The 19,607-nt window shown below is 39.6% G+C and overlaps 1 protein-coding gene across 1 annotated transcript; it reads left to right on the top strand.

The window, feature by feature from the left end:
* Window positions 1–511: 511 nt before the first annotated feature.
* Window positions 512–19,393, top strand: ZDHHC13 (zinc finger DHHC-type palmitoyltransferase 13). The gene is made up of 17 exons (XM_062607275.1): window positions 512–623; window positions 1,683–1,825; window positions 2,217–2,339; window positions 2,802–2,879; window positions 4,181–4,325; window positions 5,639–5,703; window positions 6,429–6,591; window positions 7,100–7,225; window positions 7,522–7,655; window positions 8,434–8,536; window positions 11,408–11,530; window positions 13,376–13,438; window positions 13,854–13,947; window positions 15,377–15,460; window positions 16,771–16,928; window positions 18,342–18,439; window positions 19,186–19,393. The coding sequence occupies exons 1-17, from the start codon at window positions 603–605 to the stop codon at window positions 19,319–19,321; spliced, it is 1,857 nt and encodes a 618-aa protein (XP_062463259.1). The 5' UTR covers window positions 512–602; the 3' UTR covers window positions 19,322–19,393.
* The last annotated feature ends 214 nt before the right edge of the window (window positions 19,394–19,607 follow it).

The following is a 19,607-nucleotide window of genomic DNA, read 5'->3' as shown; positions in this document are numbered from 1 at the left end:
GGCCATTTGCCAAGAAACATACAGATATGCCAAATGACTGTTACAAAGGTTGCAAGATCAAACCCCAGAGCAGTGGCGAATGGGTTTATGATTGCCTTAATAAAACTTCTTCTGCCCCTGCTGTACATGCCTTATACTAGAGTCTGGGCACTCTCCCAGTGTTTTGACCAGTGCTTGGACTGCTAGCAATGAGGCAGTGGGCTCCACACTGGGATAATTTTTTGTTAACCTTTCATACTGTAATATTTGCTTATAACATTACCAGGTGTCAATACACTTGCAAGCTTTAGGAGGATTGCAAACTCCTCCTCCCATTTTAAAACCGACTTAGAACTCTGTGCTGCTTCCAAGCGTTCTCTGGGCTCCTCCTGTTGTACGAGGTGGTGTGAGTGGGAGTTATACCCTTCGTAAGTCTTTTGTAGGCGAGGATTGCGGCTATACCGCTGTCGGCTGAGCCTTCTTGCTGCGGCCGGCTGGGGCACACAGATAGTCCGTACCGCGGCTGCCTGGGCCGTGAGGGCTCGGGCCCGCCCCTCGGAGCCGGTAACCAGGAAGCGGGAGCAGGAAGCTGCGGCAGGCGCGGAGCTCCGGGCACAGCGAGGATGGCTGGTGGTGGCCCGGCGGTGAGGGGAGCCCCGGGAGTGCTGGGGGGAGGGATGCTGGGCCTGCCCTCGCTTAGTCCAGGGCTTCGCTGCCTTGTTCTTGAGGGCCCCGAGGCCCCGTGAGGCGACGGGTGGGGCCGGCCGGCGGTTTCGGGCTCCGGCGGCAGGCTGTCGGCGGGGTGCAGGAGGTTGGAGCCAGGGAGAGGCGCCGGACCCGGCCGATGTGCAGCCTTCGCTGGGGCTGCTCCCCTCCGGTGGGGTTGGGGGCACAGGGCGGGCCCTCGCAGCCAGATGCGAGGCTGAGGAGGGCGGGGGCTTCCTCACAGCGAGCAGGGAGGGAGCGGGAGGTGTCCGCCGGCGCGTGAGGGTTCTTGCGGCCGCCCTTGACGGAGAGGGGAGGCCCGTGTTCTGCCTGGAGGGCTCCTCTCCTGGAACCGATGTGCGCGGCGGGCCCTCTGGATTCCGACTGTTCTGGCGGTTCAAAACCTGCTCAATGGATCACGGAATGGTTTTGGTTGGAATGGACCTTAAAGCTCATCCAGTTCCAACCCCCTGCCACGGGCAGGGACACCTTCCACTAGACCAGGTTGCTCCAGGCCCCATCCAACCTGGCCTTGAACACTGCCAGGGATGGGGCAGCCACAGCTTCTCTGGGCAGCCTGTGCCAGGGCCTCAGCACCCTCACAGGGAAGAATTTACTAATACCTAATCTGAATCTTTCCTCCTCTAGTTTAAAGCCTTTTCCCCTTACCTTATCACTAGGATATCCTTGTAAAAAGTCCCTCTCCAGCTTTCTTGTAGGTATAGGCTGGCATTTCTAGCACAGCAGCATTACTGTAGGTAAGGGTGTTTTAACAAGAGCCAGCTCTGCAAGGTGCTTGACATCCTTTGTAACTGATGGACCTTAACCATCACTCTTCCATCCTCCCATGTCCCTGTGCTAAATAAAAGGACTAGTCTCTTGTCAGATGGCTTTAACTGTGCTTTAAATGAACTTGCTTATTCTTATTAATGCAATAAGGAGGTGTGGTGTACAGTATATAAAAAGTGTTTGTTGACAGATGCTTTGTTAACCAACAGTGTAAAGGCCATTGCCATGGGCCTCATCGACCTCATATGCACAACTGCCGCAGTGCCCATGGGGATAAAGATCTCCCAGTGCTACCAGGAATGTATCCCGTCGTTGAAGACCCCAGCATTTGTGATATTGTCAAGGCTACACAGTAAGTATATGTTCTGTGTGTGCAGAATGTTGAAATAGATGGGAGTGTCCTCAAATGTGAGCCAGGTTGGGTATTTTTGCAAAGGAAAATTTTAGTTTAGTTTTCTCCCCATAGTGAAAGAAGGAAAATAATTTAAAAGTATCATTACAAGTATTTTTATCAGAAACAGTAGTATCTCAACCGTATTAGTTAGGTAGAAAGTTCTGCTCATCAAGGTTCAGGCCAACTCTTTTCACTAGACTTCCATTGAATGCGATGTGAAATTTGCTGAAATAGGAGCTGCTGGTGATCCTTGATGAGATTTGTTTTTCTTTAGTATGCAGCTGTCTCTAAACTGGAGGATACTTAACAAATGGATGATAAGTATATCAATTATTTTTTCTCATTTAAGATATGGAATGATAGAGCGATGCAAAGAATTGGTAGAAGCGGGATATGATGTTCGACAACCAGACAAAGAAAATGTGACTCTTCTTCACTGGGCAGCAATAAACAACAGACAGGAGCTGGTTAAGTAAGCTCTAGAATCCTTGGGAAAGTAACATGAGTATTCTGCCTCCATTGTTTATAATCACTTCGTCACTATTTTACTTCAAAAGAAACAAACATGTTGTTTGGGAAGAAAAGCATAAAATTCACATTTTTAACCTAATTACCTTTGTGAGAATGTCACTTAAATGTAAAATTACCTTGGTTTCTTTATATGTAAAATTATGTAGTACTTGAAATCATTAGATTTTCCTGGTTTGGTTTGTTTAACAAAGATTAAAGCTGATTTTATAAGTGCCTTGCTAATGACTGTATTTGTTCTTAAACATTTTTTCAAACCAGCATTCTTTACTGAAAAAATTCTCTTGTCCATTTGCTTCTCTAAGTGAATTTTTATTATAAGCTATTTACTACTAGGGCTATGTTATCCTTAGTATCATGTTTTAATTTTTTTGGCTGTTCTTAATCTTATGTTGCTGTTACACAGGTATTATATTTCCAAAGGTGCAATAGTGGATCAGCTAGGTGGAGATTTGAATTCAACTCCCCTTCATTGGGCCGTTAGGTATGCTGCTTTCAACTCCTATTGTAAATCTGTTAGGATTAACAGTTATAGTAGCATTTTGTGTAGTACAGAAGTGGTCATTGTAAATCAAACACTGTGGTGGGTTTAATTTATTGAGGTATAAGAGATTTTGCAGCATGTGCATAGTCATGCTGAAATCTGTTCTCTAATCCCTGGCGGCTTTGCAAGCCACGGAGTTGTGTTATGTATCTGTGCTTCAGTCACTTGAACTCCCATTTTGAAGTTTCCCTGGGGATGGAGCAATGCTGTTCAGACTTCCTAAGTCCTGCCTTAGGGCAAAGAAAGCTTGTTATGTTAGGGTACTGAAGATTGCTGGTGGTGCTTATTAGGGCACAGTTTAAGTCTGAAAAAGTTGTGGTCACTGTTCCCCTCAGACAGCAGCCTGTTTAGTTAATATGCTTTCAATCGTTTTAGCTTCTGCACTAAACGCTTCTTAGCTTCTGCACTCCACACCTTGGTGCGCTCTCATAAGACTCAATGTTGCATGTCCTGGACTTGAAACACAAGTTTATAGCAGTAGGACCACTGTAAGCCACCTTGTTGTTCAGAGGCATGTAGAGAGGTCTTTGGCCTTTATCTCCCAGTGCCATCAGCTTTTCCTCCTGGGCTTCTTAGAGCTGCAACCACAAACATGAAATTATAGAATGGATTGGGTTGGAAGGCACCTTAAATTTCATCCAGTTCCAACCCCCTAGCATGCAGTATCTTCCTGGGCGATGGTGTCTGTTGGTGCTTGCATATGTTTAACATCAGGTTGGATCTGCTGTTTCTGGATATGCTCTAGATGACATCTGTTCAATTGATACTTTTAAAATCATTCAGCTTTAGCTTCTAGGACAGTATTTGAGTTAAATGACCAAAAGGACAAAAGCACTGCTCATCTGGGAAGAAACATAGCCTTAAATAATTGTTCTGGGATAACTTCTCCGAATGCAGATTCTCATATCAGGAGATCAGTACTTTCTACTGGGCCGTCTTAGTCTTCTGCCAAAGTTAGATACTTCTTCAGAGGAAGACGTGCTCACAGGAGAAATTACTGTAGAATAACCATTGTATTCTAAATTAATGGTTTGCCATAGGTTGATCTATTAAGGTGTGTTTTTAATACAATTTTCTGCTATAAAATTTAATTTTAAAAAAGTAATTTCCTTAATAAAACCACAACAATCTGAACAGATTCTTTCTTTTTCAGACTACCTATGAGAATTATTAGGGCAATGATTTCATTAGAATGTCTTTCTTTTTTGTCATTTCTAGTTTTATTTTATGTATTATTACAGACAAGGACATCTACCTATGGTCATGCTATTGTTGAAATGTGGAGCAGATCCCAGTCTTATTGATGGGGAAGGATTCAGTAGCATTCATTTAGCAGTGCTCTTCCAACATGTGCCCATTGTAGCTTACCTCATATCCAAAGGCCAGGTATGTTGTTGATGTCCCACTGTTATTTTCTACTTTGAGTACATACCTGTGTGTATGATACATTTCAGAATTAACTGCTTTATTTTCTAGATGACAAGCAGGTATTTGACAGCAATTTCCCTGTGCCACAAGTCCAGAGTAACTTAAATTATTCATCATTTTTATGTGTTTGGTTTTTGTTTTAATACCCTCCCCTGTTCTTGTCACAATAACACACAATTCAGAGTGTTTAAGGAGAGTTGTTAAGACTACGCAGATTTGTGGTGCTGTAAAGTAACTGGCTCTTACCTGAGAACAAAAAGCACTCTATGCCATATCTACAGCAGGAAGCATTTGCTATTTAATTACAGTTTTATAACTAATGGTCTGTGCAATTGTCCATCAATTGAAGTGTGCAAAATAGATGACCAGCCTAGGTCTGAATTCTATATTACAAATGTTTGTTTATTCTGTCCTTTTATATTGTATCTACTCTAGTTGATGTCTGCTTAGCTTACATCTGAAATAAGCAGAATTAATTCCAAGTGTAATAATTTGCTAATAAAAATAAGAGTAGAGTTTTACATGATCTAGACTCTTTCTTTGAAGCACTGTGTATTAAGATTTAAAGATTTGGTAAGTATGTTTCTCATAGAGCTGTCTAGTAGAGTGACTAACTTCTAGAATGTAGGTATGGTTGGTATATATCACAGACTTAAGGAAACTTTTAGCCCATCTATCTTCAACTAAAAAATTTAAGTGATTAAACATTTCTTTTAAGTTATTCTGCTTTGACTTAATGATGGGTGGAGGCAGGGAAGAAGGAAATTTTCATTGTGAATACTATTAGGTAATGCAAGTTAGATGATTAAATAATTATGTCTTAAGATATGTAATCCTTTTTTTTTTGTTGTTGTTTTAATAAACCAGTTTTGTGTACTTGGACATTCTGTTATGTACTTCTATTCATGCAAAGAAGGTGGTTAACATTGCTTTTCGAAGTCCATTTTATTTATAATATCTTTGTGCAAAACAGGACAAGAAATGTGGTTAACATGGTTCCCTTAAAAATGCCCTTGGTGCAGACTGTCCTTTAAAAATGTCCATAGTGGAGACTCAGTGTATTAGGAAGGGAATGCTCATGGAGTGCTCACAGAGCAAAGAGAAAAATGTTTAAACGAGCGTTGGCTTCTTGGCTGGTACAGTTTGGTTTCTTTCCATTTTCTTTCTATTAGTGCAGCTAAGCCAGTTGTATAGCTCCAAATCTGACCATCTAACTCTGTCTCCTGAAATCCCTGGTAATCATTTGCTTGTTATCTTTTTCTTGTACTTAGAATGTAGACACCACAGACTTCAATGGACAAACACCGTTAATGTTAGCAGCACAGAAAGCCATTGGGTAAGTAGCAAGTATCTTCAGAAGAATCTGTTGTACCCAGGAAGCAGTGAGATGAATCTTATGAAATTTTTTTGTTAAACTGACATTCCTTTCCCTTTTAGTTGTACTAAAATATTCAGTATTTCAGAGATCAGGAGTTATGAAGTGGCCAATTGGATATAGCAAAGAAAGTCAAATGAATTTCTAAAATAAAATTAGGTTTGTGGCTGAACCATGTGCAGCATTATTATGCTTCCCCAGAAATGAAAATCAAGAGGTGGCTGCATTTAGAATAAATAAAATGTGAAGATGTAAGCTGATATGCAGTATTGTAGAAAGATGCTATTGTAGAATCACAGAATGGTTTGGGTTGGAAGGGACTTTAAAGTTCATCCAGTTCCAACTCCCTGCCATGGGCAGGGACACCTTCCACTAGTCCAGGTTGCTCAAACCCTGGTCTGTATACAACCTGTGTATATACTCTGTATTTGTTAAAATGGTAAAATAATACAGTCTGGAGAAAAACCCTGAAGCCAGGTCCTGAACTGTAAACTCAGATTTACTGTTGATGAGCAAGTTCTGAGACAAGGCTTTGTGTATCTGCTGTTATTTCACAGAGAGGAGCAGTGTTTTTTATAAGTTGTTCAAAATTTTCATATCCAATATCTTCTTCATATTCCAAGATACTCATATCTTCATATCCAAGATTTTCTGTCTGTTAACTTTTATACTTTATTTTCACCTAGACCAGAACCCACGAGGCTTCTCTTAAAGTTTAACCCCTCTCTCAATGCCGTAGACAATGTTCAAAAGAATACTGCACTGCATTGGGCAATAGCATCGGGAAATACTAGTGCAGTGGATCTGTTGCTGGAAGCTGGTGCTAGCCTGGACATAAAAAATGTCAAGGTACAATTTCTTTCATGATACTTCATTCCATGGGGCATGAATGTGTAAAATGAATGTAAAGAAAAACCTGAGTCCTCTCTACTTTGGGTATCATTTGCACTGAGGAATTATCACCTTGTGGTGTGGCTCAAAGTATGGATGCAGAGATTCTTTGCAATGTTCATTATATGGACAGCTGAGCCTTTCAGTCACTGATTTTCTTTTGCAAATTTTTTGCCCTCTCTTCCATCTTTCAGTTCAGTGTTTCAGGTTGTTGGAGACAGTCCAGCAGGTAACTCTAATGGATGCAATCTGAAAACAAGCAGCAGGTTTCTGAGCTACAAAGCACTGGACTAAGCACGTTAAAACTCTGAATTTAGCTTTTTCTTGCCTTAAAATAAAAGGGGAGGGGCTGGGAAGTGATTGCCCAGTTATTCTTGTTATAGCTATATTTATTTCTTGCTTCTGTTAAAAGGGAAAGCATATATGTGTTAAGTGCATAAATAACTAAACATTTCTGTTGTTAAAGGGAGAGACGCCATGTGACCTTGCTTATCAAAGTCTGAATCGATTCATGGTTTATATGGTAAAAGAGGAAGAAAGAATGAGGAGCAGAAGAAATGATATGTTACTGAAAATAGTAGAGAAATATGAGGTAATTTCCTGAGTAAAAACTAATGGAAATAAATCTAGAGCATTCTGTGTTTAGAATAATAATGCAGGCCAACTCTTTCCTAACAAGAGGATCATCTATGGTTTCTGAAACTGGGTGCACAAAACTGAAATTCTTTAAAGCATGTAGCAGTGGTTTGGGGGGGGATTTTGTGTTGTCTATCACCTTACCTTACCTATCTTGAGTCTTTCAGCATTTGTTATTACATTAGCTAAATACTTTTGAAGTAAGTCCTGCTTGAATACTTTGTCATATTTTAACCATAATAATCTTAATAGCTCGTCCTGCTGTTTGCATCTTCCTTGACATTTATGTGGGCCGTAGGATACGTCATGAACTTAAGTTTCGATTCTTGGCTTTTGAAAGGAGGTCTGCTCCTCTTCCTGCTGTTTGGGATGGCTCTGTTTGTGAGGTTTGTGGCTTTTTCTCTCTATACATGTATTTCATTGGTACAGACACCATATAAGGTATCTAATGCAATAGTCTTTTCAGAGTTTATTTTCACTTAGCAAAAAAATACTTCCTGAGAAATGATTGCAGTGTGTGTGAAGGATTTAAATATATGTACTTTTTAGAATGACCATAGAAATGGAATGTCTTTAGGTGTGCAAAATAATAGTTTCACTGAAAAATTTGGATAAAAGCCCCAAACCACTAAAATGTTTAAGCAGTCCACTAGCTAATTTTAGTGATAAAGAGGGTGTTACTGAAGGTTTGCAGCCAGTAGGCACAGATGTCAATGCACAATGCTCAGAAATTTACTTTATCTCAACTCTTACGTCTTTATTTGTGGCACAGAATGAGCTTTAATGAACCATTCACTCCCCTCCTGTTCCCCAGACCTCCCAGTGTTATCCTGAGATGTTTCACAGCTTTCCTGCTTTTTTCAACAGTTCCTGCAGCAGTGTGCAAATAGAGAGAGATTGCAGTTTTCACCCACTGCTACAGCACTTCTGATATTTAATACCAGGCTGGAGTAGAGCACTCTGCAGTTTAATTTGTTGCAGTTAACTCCCTGCACATCTGGCTGAAGAATGTATTTGAGTGAGGAGAACTGATTACTTTGAGAGGTGTGAAGTGTGCTGCATGTCTGAAATTTTAAAAATAACTGAACAGATGATGGATACTCTGCAGAGTTATGGTTTAAATATATTTTTTTAATTTTTTTTTTCTTTTAACATCCTTTTTAGGCAGCTTGTGGGGCTCAAGAATCTAAGGCACCTTCCCACAGCATTTCTGCTAAGTTCCATATTTTGGATGTCTGTGACCTGGTTTTTCTGGTTCCTGCCTGATATCCTTTATACTCAAGAAATTCAATAGAACTCTCCTTAACAGTTCTTAATAAATGTAGGCCAGGTCATGCCAGTAGTAATGAACAGTGACAGATAATTCCACATGACTGTTGACATCTGGTAAGAATGGTTTGCTTCTATCAGGCAGGGTTGAAATAAATTTGACTTTAATTTCAAGTTATATATGGACTAAAAATTTGTACCTTTTTACCGTATCAGATATTTGTGTATAAATCTGAGCTATTTCTTATCTTCCTGGAATATCAAAAGGAAGGCATCTTTGTTATAAACCTGATTGTCTCTGTTAACATCTCCATGTGACTATACTGTATGAGAGTCTCAATTATATAACAGGATAACAAATGCATTAATAATAAACATCTCTTCTTTCTAAAATGACAAGGATTTGACAGTTAGTGAAATTCGTGCTTCTGCTTTTAAAAACAGTATCCTTACCACCAAAAAAACAAGGAACAAATTTCTTCAGGTCTCTCCAAAGTAGATCTTCCAGTCTCCTATCCATTCACAGATTATGCTGCATCCTTAGTGTGCAGTGAAGTAATTTCTACATTTCTTTTGCTTTCTTTCAAGAGGCTTTGCACTGATTAGTACAAAAAAGTTGTAGTAGTTTACACTTGCTTTTCAGTGCCCTGTGCTTATGGAATCATAGGGTCAACTGGGTTGGAAAAGACCTTTAAGATCATCAAGTCCAGCCTTTACTCCAGCACTGCCAAAGCTACCCCTAAACCATGGCACTGACAGCCTTGTCTGCACAGTTTTTGAACACTTCCAGGGACAGAGATTCCACCACTGCCCTTGGAAGTTACACAGGGGACTTCATTGGTTGAGTTTTATGAAAAAACCCTTTAGAGACATACTTAGAACTGTAAATAATTTTGTACTAAACCAGCTGTAATATAGTGCTACACAATTTTAATGAGTTTTTGATTACTTCATCCTTTAAATGGCATTTTCTTTTGTATTGTTCCCAATTAAGATGTCCTTAATAGAATTGTCAGGATTAACTTGGGTAAACTGATCAAGTATATTCCCTCTGGGGATACGTGCATATGCTTGTCAGGGTTGCACTGTGAAGTTTTAAGATTTTCTTGGTGTCATATACATGAAAAGGAGATCTAATTCCAACAGGAGGGTGTTGAGTCAGCCACTCTGCTGAAGATAGGGAGCAGAGCAATATTCTTGAAGGTCTAGCCAGAGCTTGGTGACATGGGCAAAAGTGGGTAGTTTCCATTTTAGTATCTAGCCCTTTTCCTCGTGAATGTGTTTTCCTTCTGGAACTGCTCACAGATTTGAGTGTTATAAAATTGTTCACTATTTTAGTTAGCTGTATTTATCAAACTGTCAAACTGTTCCTCTAGACTGAATGAAAATCCAACCATTCTAATTAAGGACTTCTCTCAGCCCTAACACAGCTATAGGTCTGCTAAAATTCAGTGCTAATATGTTGTAATTTATCATCTAGATTTTAATTAGAGGTATTTGCAATGTTGTTAGTTCATAAGACAAAACAACCTTGAGGTTGCAGAACTTGATCTTTAAGAGTTACTCGCATTGTGTGGTTATATAGCAATTGAGAGGTCACTGGAGATGAAATCCAGGCTTGGGAGCTCTAACTGCTCCTTGGTGGCATCATGGACTGTTCTTTAGCTATCTGTGCTCTCAAGGTCAATGCTTGGATTTAATTGGTGTGAAATTTGTCCCACTCCACAGTCCTCTGTTGCTGTATAGAGACAGTTAATCTTGACATGTTGTTCTCCCCCTTTCACCTGACATGCAGATGTTTTATGTACCTAGTGTAAAAATCATGTTCCTAATGACTGTATATCCTCCCTCTTGCATAATAATTTGTCTGCTAGAGATGTTGCAGCAAATAACCGTACTGAATTTCAATCTGGTTCTCCGGTGTTCATGAGAGATGAATTCTCTCCATAGACTTAAATTAAAATAGTCAGCCACTGGGTAAAAGCAAATGGTATGCAAGAGGAAAAATGTCTAATTAGACAAGAAGTTTGTCATTTCATCATCATGGCACAGCTTGCCCAGAGAAGCTGTGGCTGCGCCATCCCTGGCAGTGTTAAGGCCAGGTTGGACAGGGCTTGGAGCAGCCTCGTCTAGTGGAAGGTGTCCCTGCCCGTGGCAGGGGGTTGGAGCTGGATGAACTTTGAGATCCCTTCCATCCTAACCATTCTGCGATTCCATGGATTTTATAGTATATTTGTGAGGGAAGAAGAATTCCCAGTAGCTATCCCATTACCTTCGGAAGTGTTTTGTCAGTGTGTGCTTAGTATGGTTTCTTTTAGTGACAAAGGTATTTCCAGGGTGATTTCCAGTTGCATCTTTCTGTCTGAGTTTACTCAGTGGTTTTAGCTAAAACAAACAAGAGGGCAGGACCTAGAAAACAGTAAAGGCATGTTCAGTGACTTCGGGGTGTATGATGCAGTCAGACAAATCTCACAGCTGCTGGAAGTTCAGTAACTATGCATGTCTGCTATGCATGTCTGATTGGTATTGTTGCAATCAAATAGACAAACTTGAGTGAGAAAAAGAAGAAATTGAATTCACTTTGAATCTGTCAAATACTTAAAGGCAAAAATCTGCACTCTGCTAGTGAGGATGACAGAGAGCTGTATTGTTTGTGCAGTTGTAAAAGTCTTCTCAAATGCTCAAACTGGACAGAGTATTCAACTTCTCCAATATGGTGTCCTCTAAAGGGCAAAGAGGATCCTACTAGAAAAGTGAAATTTATTCTTTTCCTTTTTGTGTGTTGCTTGTGAAGTAACAAACTAATTTTAGAGGATTTTCTTTGACAGATAGCAGTGACAGAATATATTCCTTAACCTGAATATTACATGGAACAGATAGAATTCTTGAAATCACTGTCATGCTCAGCGTGGTGGGTCTTCTTTATTATTTTTATAAAACTTGGAGAACCAATCCTGGATATATTAAGACCTCAGAAAAAGAAAGGAAGGAGGTAGGTGACTTCATAAAAACAGAGGGAAGGGCTCATCTGGTGCAAGAGATGGTTATTTTCGTCATCATGTGCAGCTTTGTTAGTCTTGAAAGCAGTGAAATACTCTTATGGGTTTTTAGCAACAGCATCGCACAACGTAGATAGTAGATAATGTGTTCTTCTACTGCTTGTTTCCTTATCTTCATAATCCTGCCATAATGGCCTTGCTTCCATTCTTTTCATTGAAATGTGACCTTTGCCAAAACATTGTACAGAACCATTGGTGTTATCTGCGATATAAACTCACATAGAACTTCACTTCATAAATACGAATTTTGTATGGTTGCCACTCCAGTTGTCTCAGTTTAGCAAGAGATGTTCACGATGCTTTCCTACAACTCTCCATGCCCATAAAACATAGACATTTCTAGCTCAAAGGCTAGAAATGACTTAAATTTTGTTAGATGCTTTGAAGATGCGTATAATGGTTTGATTTTTGTGCTTAGGCATCATGTAAATGACGTGCTATTTCCTTGCTCTCTCTTAGAATGGCAAAAAGAAATCAGTAGGGACTTTGATATTTGGTCTCCCCAGCTTGTGGATTAAGGAATGCATTGTGTTTGTCATTTCATTGCTCTCCAAGAGGTTGTATTTGTTCAGATTGCCAGTGAGAACTGCGTTTTGAACTTTTTGCCACAGGACTAGTAAATGTTGTCTACCTAGTATGTATGACAGAACAGTAAATACAGCAGCTCTCCTCATGTCTCTGAGGTCTGGCTGACTACCTGAGAGGTATCTTGTATCTTAGAATCATAGAATAGTTAGGGTTGGAAAGGACCTTAAGATCATCAAGTTCCAACCCCCCTGCCATGGGCAGGGATGCCTCACACTAAACCATGTCACCCAAGGCTCTGTGCAACCTGGCATTGAACACTGCCAGGAATGGAGCATTCACAGCTTCCCTGGGCAACCCATTCCAGTGCCTCACCACCCTAACAGTAAAGAACTTCCTCCTTATATCCAGTCTAAACTTCCCCTGTTTAAGGTTAAACCCATCACCCTTTGTCATATCACTACAGTCCCTAATGAAGGGTCTGTCCCCAGCATCTTTGTAGGCCCCGTTCAGATACTGGAAGGCTGCTATGAGGTCTCCACACAGCCTTCTCTTCTCCAGGCTCAACAGCCCCAACTTCCTCAGCCTGTCTTCATACGGGAGGTGCTCCAGTCCCCTGATCATCCTCGTGGCCCTCCTCTGGACTTGTTCCAGCAGTTCCATGTCCTTTTTATGTTGAGGACACTAGAACTGCACACAATACTCCAAATGAGGTCTCACGAGAGCAGAGTAGAGGGGCAGAATCACCTCCTTCGACCTGCTGGTCACACTCCTTTTGATGCAGCCCAGGATACGGTTGGCCTTCTGGGCTGCGAGCGCACACTGAAGCCGGCTCATGTTCATTTTCTCATCAACCAACACCCCCAAGTCCTCCTCCACAGGGCTGCTCTGAATCTCTTCTCTGCCCAACCTGTAGCTGTGCCTGGGATTGCTCAGACCCAGGTGTAGGACCTTGCACTTGGCATGGATAGATGAGATGGTCTTAAGACCATCTCGTTTTGAAGAATACTTCATCCACATGGTTAATTAATTTTGGCAACAGAGATAGTTTTCTGGATAATTCTGCATGGGGGAAGTTACATCAGTCTTTGCTGTCTGGTGTTTCTCACAGACCTTTTTAAACATTGAGCACTTATTCCTATCAATGCTTGGCACTCAAAATGCTGATGAGTTGCAAAAGGCCTAATGTAAAAATCTTCACATCCCCCTGGAAATGCAATCCAAACACAAGCACAAACTACTTTGTCTTTCAGAACATTGGAGCTCTTGCAGAAGCAAATTGCTTGGACTTCAGAACGTTTTGCACATCATGTCTTGTAAGTGAGGTTTTGGTATTTGTTTGCTTCTTGAACTTGGCTTTTACTCAGTACTGCTATAAAAAGCTTTCTCCTTATTGCTTGTCATGTAAGTGTTACATGCATAGTTTGTTTTGTGTTATTTATATTTATGTTTTTCTTTTACTGTGACAAAAGAGATGCTTTGATATCCTTGGACTCTAATCTTAATAAAATAATTAATTATTTCTATTAAGTTTTTTGTAAAATTAAGATTTATAGTTCTTGTCTGTGTTGCATGTTGTGAGGTCTGTTAGAGTATAGAATATGTTTGTTATAAGAAGTAAATGTATGTTATAGAGGACGAAATATGATGATGCCCATGAGTTGATGCTCTAAGGTTTAGTGCAATAGATGCTTTTGCTATGGCTATATTCTTTTCCTTCCTCTCAACTAGGTAAGGAAGCCTTTGAGATCTGTGCATTGCCTTGCTTGTGATTCATGTGTAGCCAGATATGATCATCATTCTCTGTGGACTGGACAGTGCATTGGTGAGAGGGTTTGTTTTATCAGAAAATGCCACATATTTAAAAAGCTGCAGAAATAACATTTATCTCCTGAGAGAGAGAGCACACCTCATGTAAGAATACACAGTTGATACTGAAGGGCTTACTGATAGATGCCAGAGGGAAATGAGTTAGATGGTTGAGAGAAAGGCAACTGTAATTGTTAAAGAGATGGGTTGGTCAGCCTGCAAGTAGGGGCCAAAAAGTCTGAGACTTCTCCTTTTGCGAGAAAGAGTAACAGGAACAACAAGAAGCAATGAAATGGTGGCTAAAGTGAATGCAGAACTGGTATTTGCGAGGCACATCATATTAGGGAAGGCTCAGTGAGAATAGCATCTGGATTTAAAATTGGTGAAGGAAAAAAAAAAGTCTTTACATTGCAGGCAGAGGAAATTTGGAGATTGCTGCCATAAGGGTTTGCAGATACAGGCAGCATCAGGAGGTTCAGAAAGGGATTAGACAAATGGTTGTACAGTGTCCAAAAGTAGCTACTAAAAGAACTAAACAAGTATGTACGCTCTGACATTTTAAGACAGAAGCTGTGGATGAGGAGAATGAGCTGTACAAAGTGGCCAGCCTCACGTGTCCTCTTGGACTGATGTTGCCTGTTGTCACTGTTAGAGACAGTGCAGTGGAGCAGCTGGACCATTTAACCCTGCAGAGTGCCTTGTTTTGGTGTTCTTTGAGAAACTCCCTCTTTCACAGAATCAGCCGGGTTGGAAAAGAGCTTTAGGATTATGAAGTCCAACCATTCCCCCAGCATTGCCAAGGCCACCACTAAACCAGGTCACTGAGGGCCTCATCTACACAGTCTGTGAACACTTACTTCCAAGGATGGTGTTTCCACCAGTGCTTTGGGAAGCAAGCATATTCTTCCTTTCTCTCTCATTACTGGTGATGCTCAAGACAGAAAGGTTAGAAGTTTCTATCTGTAGCAATGTATTTTTAACATTCTTTTGCCAATTGCTTTTTGCAGTGTTAAATACTTGAAAATATTTTTACAGCGTTTGTTATAAGGTGGTGAGACATCCTTCTGATGCATTGTTTCAAAGCTTTGAGCAATACTGATTGTAATTTGAAGGAAAGTATTTGTATATCTTCATGTAACAGTTTCTCTGACAGAAGTCTCGAGTTTTTCATGCCTGTGTTTGCAGTTCTGAAGCACACAAAAGTCAAACAATTAAATTGAACAGCTTAGATTTTTCAGTCATATGAGACAACTGTACTGTGCATAGTGAGAGTCTGTGGTTGCATAGTTAGTCCTCATCTAGCCGAAACAGCTAAAGGCATGCTCTGAAGAAGAGACAAATCTGGCTAACTTCTTAGTCCTATGAACTTAAAGGGAAATGCAAGTACTGCTGAATTTTAGAAAGTCAACTTTTTTTTTTTTTTTTTAATCTTGTCTCAAATTCAGGCATTGGGAACCATTGTTACTACCTGCTGTTCCTGTCTTTCCTAACTATGACCAGTGTCTGGGTGCTTTATGGAACTCTTCTGTGTATGTATCCATGAATTTATATCAAGTTATCTTTCGAAGATGTGTGTGTATGGTCTTCAATTTTCAGTATTTCATTTCCAGCAAGTGTGATGATACTTGCACAAATAATACCATATTTCAGCAGTGCTTTTATCTTGGAATTCCGTCTTTAAATGAAAATACATCATATCTGAGTCTTTGGTCAAATGTCTACTTACATGTGTGTTGAGTAAGAGCTACTCTAGAGCTCTAGTGGGATGTCCATTCGAAAATACAGTATCAGTAAGCATTTATCTTAGGTGAAATAGGGAAGCCATGTGGAGGAATGTCAGGTTGCAGGTTCTAGCCTGGATAGCCTTCACTGTAATGGAAAATCAGTTTGTAAATACTTTATTGCAAAGGCTGTATTGATTTTGTTATTTGGAAATAACTATATTGAACACTTGCCAAAGTGTCTTTTTATTTTTAAGGTAGTGATGACTTTGAGTAGAACTGTCTATCTAACTGATAAATCCAAACTGGAAAACAGAGACATTCCTTGGAGAGAGTAGAGCCCTTAGAATGTAGTTATACATTCTTTTAAGTAAAAAGTTCTAAATTTTATTTTATATTACTTTACATTATATTGAAGTGGGTTGATGTTCAAGATAGTGAACTGAAACAGCTACGGTAGTGGAGAATGCAGGATACTTGTATGAACATGTCTTGCTTTCCTGTCTTTTACTGGTGGTCTTATATATATGCAGAAAGCATGTGGTTTTTCTCTGTTTCCTGTGTGTGCAGGAACATGGGAGGAAAGTAGAACCTTTTCATTGTTCTACTGACACAGAAGCAAAAAGAAGTTGCTCTGCTTCTAGCTTGTGGGGATTTTTTAATAGGTTAAATGCCTATGTGGTAGGCATATTTAGTAGTGCTAAATGCGGCTTTCTTGGCATTTTCACCATCGTGTCTTCTTCTGTTGACGATGGTATTAAGGATAAATGATAAGTTCTTGCCCTAAAATTACAAACGTGCATGAAGCAAAATTTCAGAAGTCTTGACAATAAGAGGTGATGACTTATTTCAATATAATATCAAGAATGTAGTCAGTGCCTTGAATGGTCCTTCAAGGAAAATGGGGTTATGTGGGTTATAAATACATAATGTAACAATTATGCAGCCAGAATAGCAAGCAGTCACAAATCTCTGTGGGTGCTTTTAAGTGGGAACATGATGTATCAAACATGGTATTCTAGATCATATTGCTAGGTAATATTAATTCCATGCAAACAATCTTTGTTCAGTTCTTAAGTGGCTTAATAACATAATTAACTGATTATTCATCTTGCCAGATTGGACAAATCATTGTGCAACGAGTTACCATCAAGATGGAGCATGGGCGTACTTCACACAGATAATCTATTGTTCCCCATGGGTTTTCTACATGTTTGCACTAGCCTGTTTTCATACTGGATGGGCTTCGTTGTGGCTGATTGTTCAGCTTTATCAGGTAGTAGTTTGTTTCAGTTTCTGCTCCTCTCTTTAAGAGGCATCATGTTAAAGCTTTTCCCTACATAATCTGCTGCCATAAGAACTGTGCCTGTTTTCCTTGGTTAATGAATGTCACATATAGGTGCTTTCGTTAAATCTCAGTGCAGTCCTTTCAGTTTCATAGGTACTTGTGCATTCAGCATTTCCATGTTAAAAGTAGGATTACAGCCTGCAAATCATTCCTGTCACTGAGTTCTGGGTTTAGTGGTCATCAAAAATTCCAAATGTATAAAGACTTATTTAAAGACATTTTCTAATAGAAGTGGTATTACTGCCCCCAAAATGGCACAAAAGCTCAATAACATGATTAGCCTGAATCAAAGATTCCATGGCAGAGCTCAGCAGTGCATCATTACACTGTGTTAAATCCCATTGCTACAATAAAATGATGAGCTGGATGGGATCCTGGTGAGGACTGTCGAATTTCTTGGTTATGTTGTTCTCAGAGAGCACTTGGCTATGCAAACAAGATGGAGAACAGCTGTCTTAAGAACATGTAGGAAACGGCTTGTTTATCAGCTTTTAGGAAAGATGTGTCATCTAAATATGTGTTAAGCGTACTGAGCTAAAGCCTTTTTTACCATCTTGTTTAAAAAATTATCCACAACTTGCAATGTGTACTGCTAGATGTCTGTAATGTCCATGCTTACCTTTCATCATGTCCATTACTGAGATACCATGCTGGAAAAAAACAAAAAAAGGTTCTAGGTAGGATATTTACAGTTAACTACCATGTTTTGTGCATAGTCATTTGTAAATGTACTGCTTTATGATAGTGTGGCATTCAGCCAAAAACTGTATAAGATTTTGCTAAGAAAAGAAGAAAATGGAAGAAGGAATAGGTAAGCAAATATGCAAAAAAAAACCAACACCAACTTCTTTCATTTTATGAAGCTCAGTAAAGAAGACATGGAATAAAGAAAAAGAAAAATTTGAGTCTCTGACATATACATTTTTTTTTTTTTTTTTTTACATCTGCATCTTTTTTGCTAAGCCACTTGGTCTTTTTGGAGGATCTTTACCAATTTGTGTGGTAGATTATAGACAAAATCTAAGGAGATAAGTGCTTAATGCCTGTAATCTTAAACTTCTGTAGACATCTGTGAAATACAGTCTTGACAGTACAGTACAGTCATCCCGAATAAGCTTGCCTCTTCAGCGTGTTAATGTTACAGTTTGCTGGGTTGTTTTAGTCCAACTGATGTGTAAAAACATACTTTTCAGTCATTAATTATGGCAGTAGTTACTTATTTGTTAGATATAGCAAACCTCTTCCCATCGCTCCCTTCCCAGTAGTAGCTTTTGGTAGCACCAGAATTTGAATTTGTGATGTTCATGTTTTAACCATATTTTACATATTCATTTTGGTAAGATTGCATTCTTGGGATTGACCTCACATGAAAGAATGAACCTCCTGATACAGAGAAAATCTTCTAAGCATGCTCTTTCACTCAGGAGGACTCCATACAAGTGAGTATTCGTGAAGAGCATGTTTTAAACACATTTCAGTACTGATTTGCTTCACTGTTTCATAAATGCAAAAACGTGGTATTCTGTGGGTGTTGGGAGCTGTGCTAAGAGAAGGGAGTGGACCTCATTTATCTTGCTGAGAACTTGCTTTGCCCTGGGAAATAAGCAGCCAGCATAAGAGCTGCTGGGGTTCTTTCTTGCATGGCAGAATATATAGGAAAAAGAGGTGCATAGCGTAGTGTATCCATAGCATCAGTCCATCAGTAGACACTATTTTGGGGATGAGGGGATATTGTCCTTTAATTTATTCATCAATCTGTGTGTGTGTGCTGTAGGTTTAGAAAGAGAATTCAGCTATGAAGTGACTCCTTTCTGCCTTCTCGTGTGATAGTTAGTTCAACAGAGAAACCAGTACCAAGGTTTCCCTGTTATACTAGGATTCTCTGTTTCCTCATGTGTGGGAGCAGATGAGATCTTACTAACTTTTTAATATTGGAGGGGAACTTAATCTGTTCTCATTCTATGATGTAATACAGGTTGTAGAAGTCTTTAATGTAATACAAGTTTAAAAGTTCAACAAAGGAATGATGGTCAATGGCGAACTGTGCTTATGTTTCTTCTCCCAGAGCTGTCTTCATTGACAGCCTTATGTCTGTCTTATTTAGTGTCTTACGGTGAATGTGTATGTTTGATGCTTGCAGTCCTCTTTTGTTAGGTTTATTAATGGGTATTTCTTTCCTTTTCAGTCTTGGATGCTTCCAGAACCTTGCAGACTTTTTTCAGTGCCGTTGCTTTGGTATGTTCAAACCCAATGTAATTGACTGGACCAAGCAATACAACCTTCTTTATCTGGCAAAGGAGAAAACTGTTCATTCTGTATGAAGTTTTGCATAATTTCTAAAACCATTGAGCTGAAAGCTAAATAAAACTGGATATTTTGTTAGTTTTTACAAATTGTTCTGAAGTTCCTTGGTTTTGTTTTTATTACCGTTTCAAATATTAAACCTATCTTGCATAAGCTACAACAGATTTGTATATGGAACAATCACTATATGTCTGTGATGCATAGTTTGAACTTAAACTATCCGAAATTTTATGTGACTAAGAGTATATTTTTCAGGGTAAGTTTATAGGGTGGAATTTCAAAACCATGTTTTAGCCTTTGCTT

Source organism: Pezoporus occidentalis, unplaced genomic scaffold (genome assembly GCF_034315485.1).
Source record: "Pezoporus occidentalis ecotype Australia unplaced genomic scaffold, CSIRO_AGI_Poc_V1 ctg121, whole genome shotgun sequence".
In the NCBI taxonomy this organism is placed as follows: domain Eukaryota; kingdom Metazoa; phylum Chordata; class Aves; order Psittaciformes; family Psittacidae; genus Pezoporus; species Pezoporus occidentalis.
This window is presented reverse-complemented; position numbering and strand designations above follow the sequence as displayed.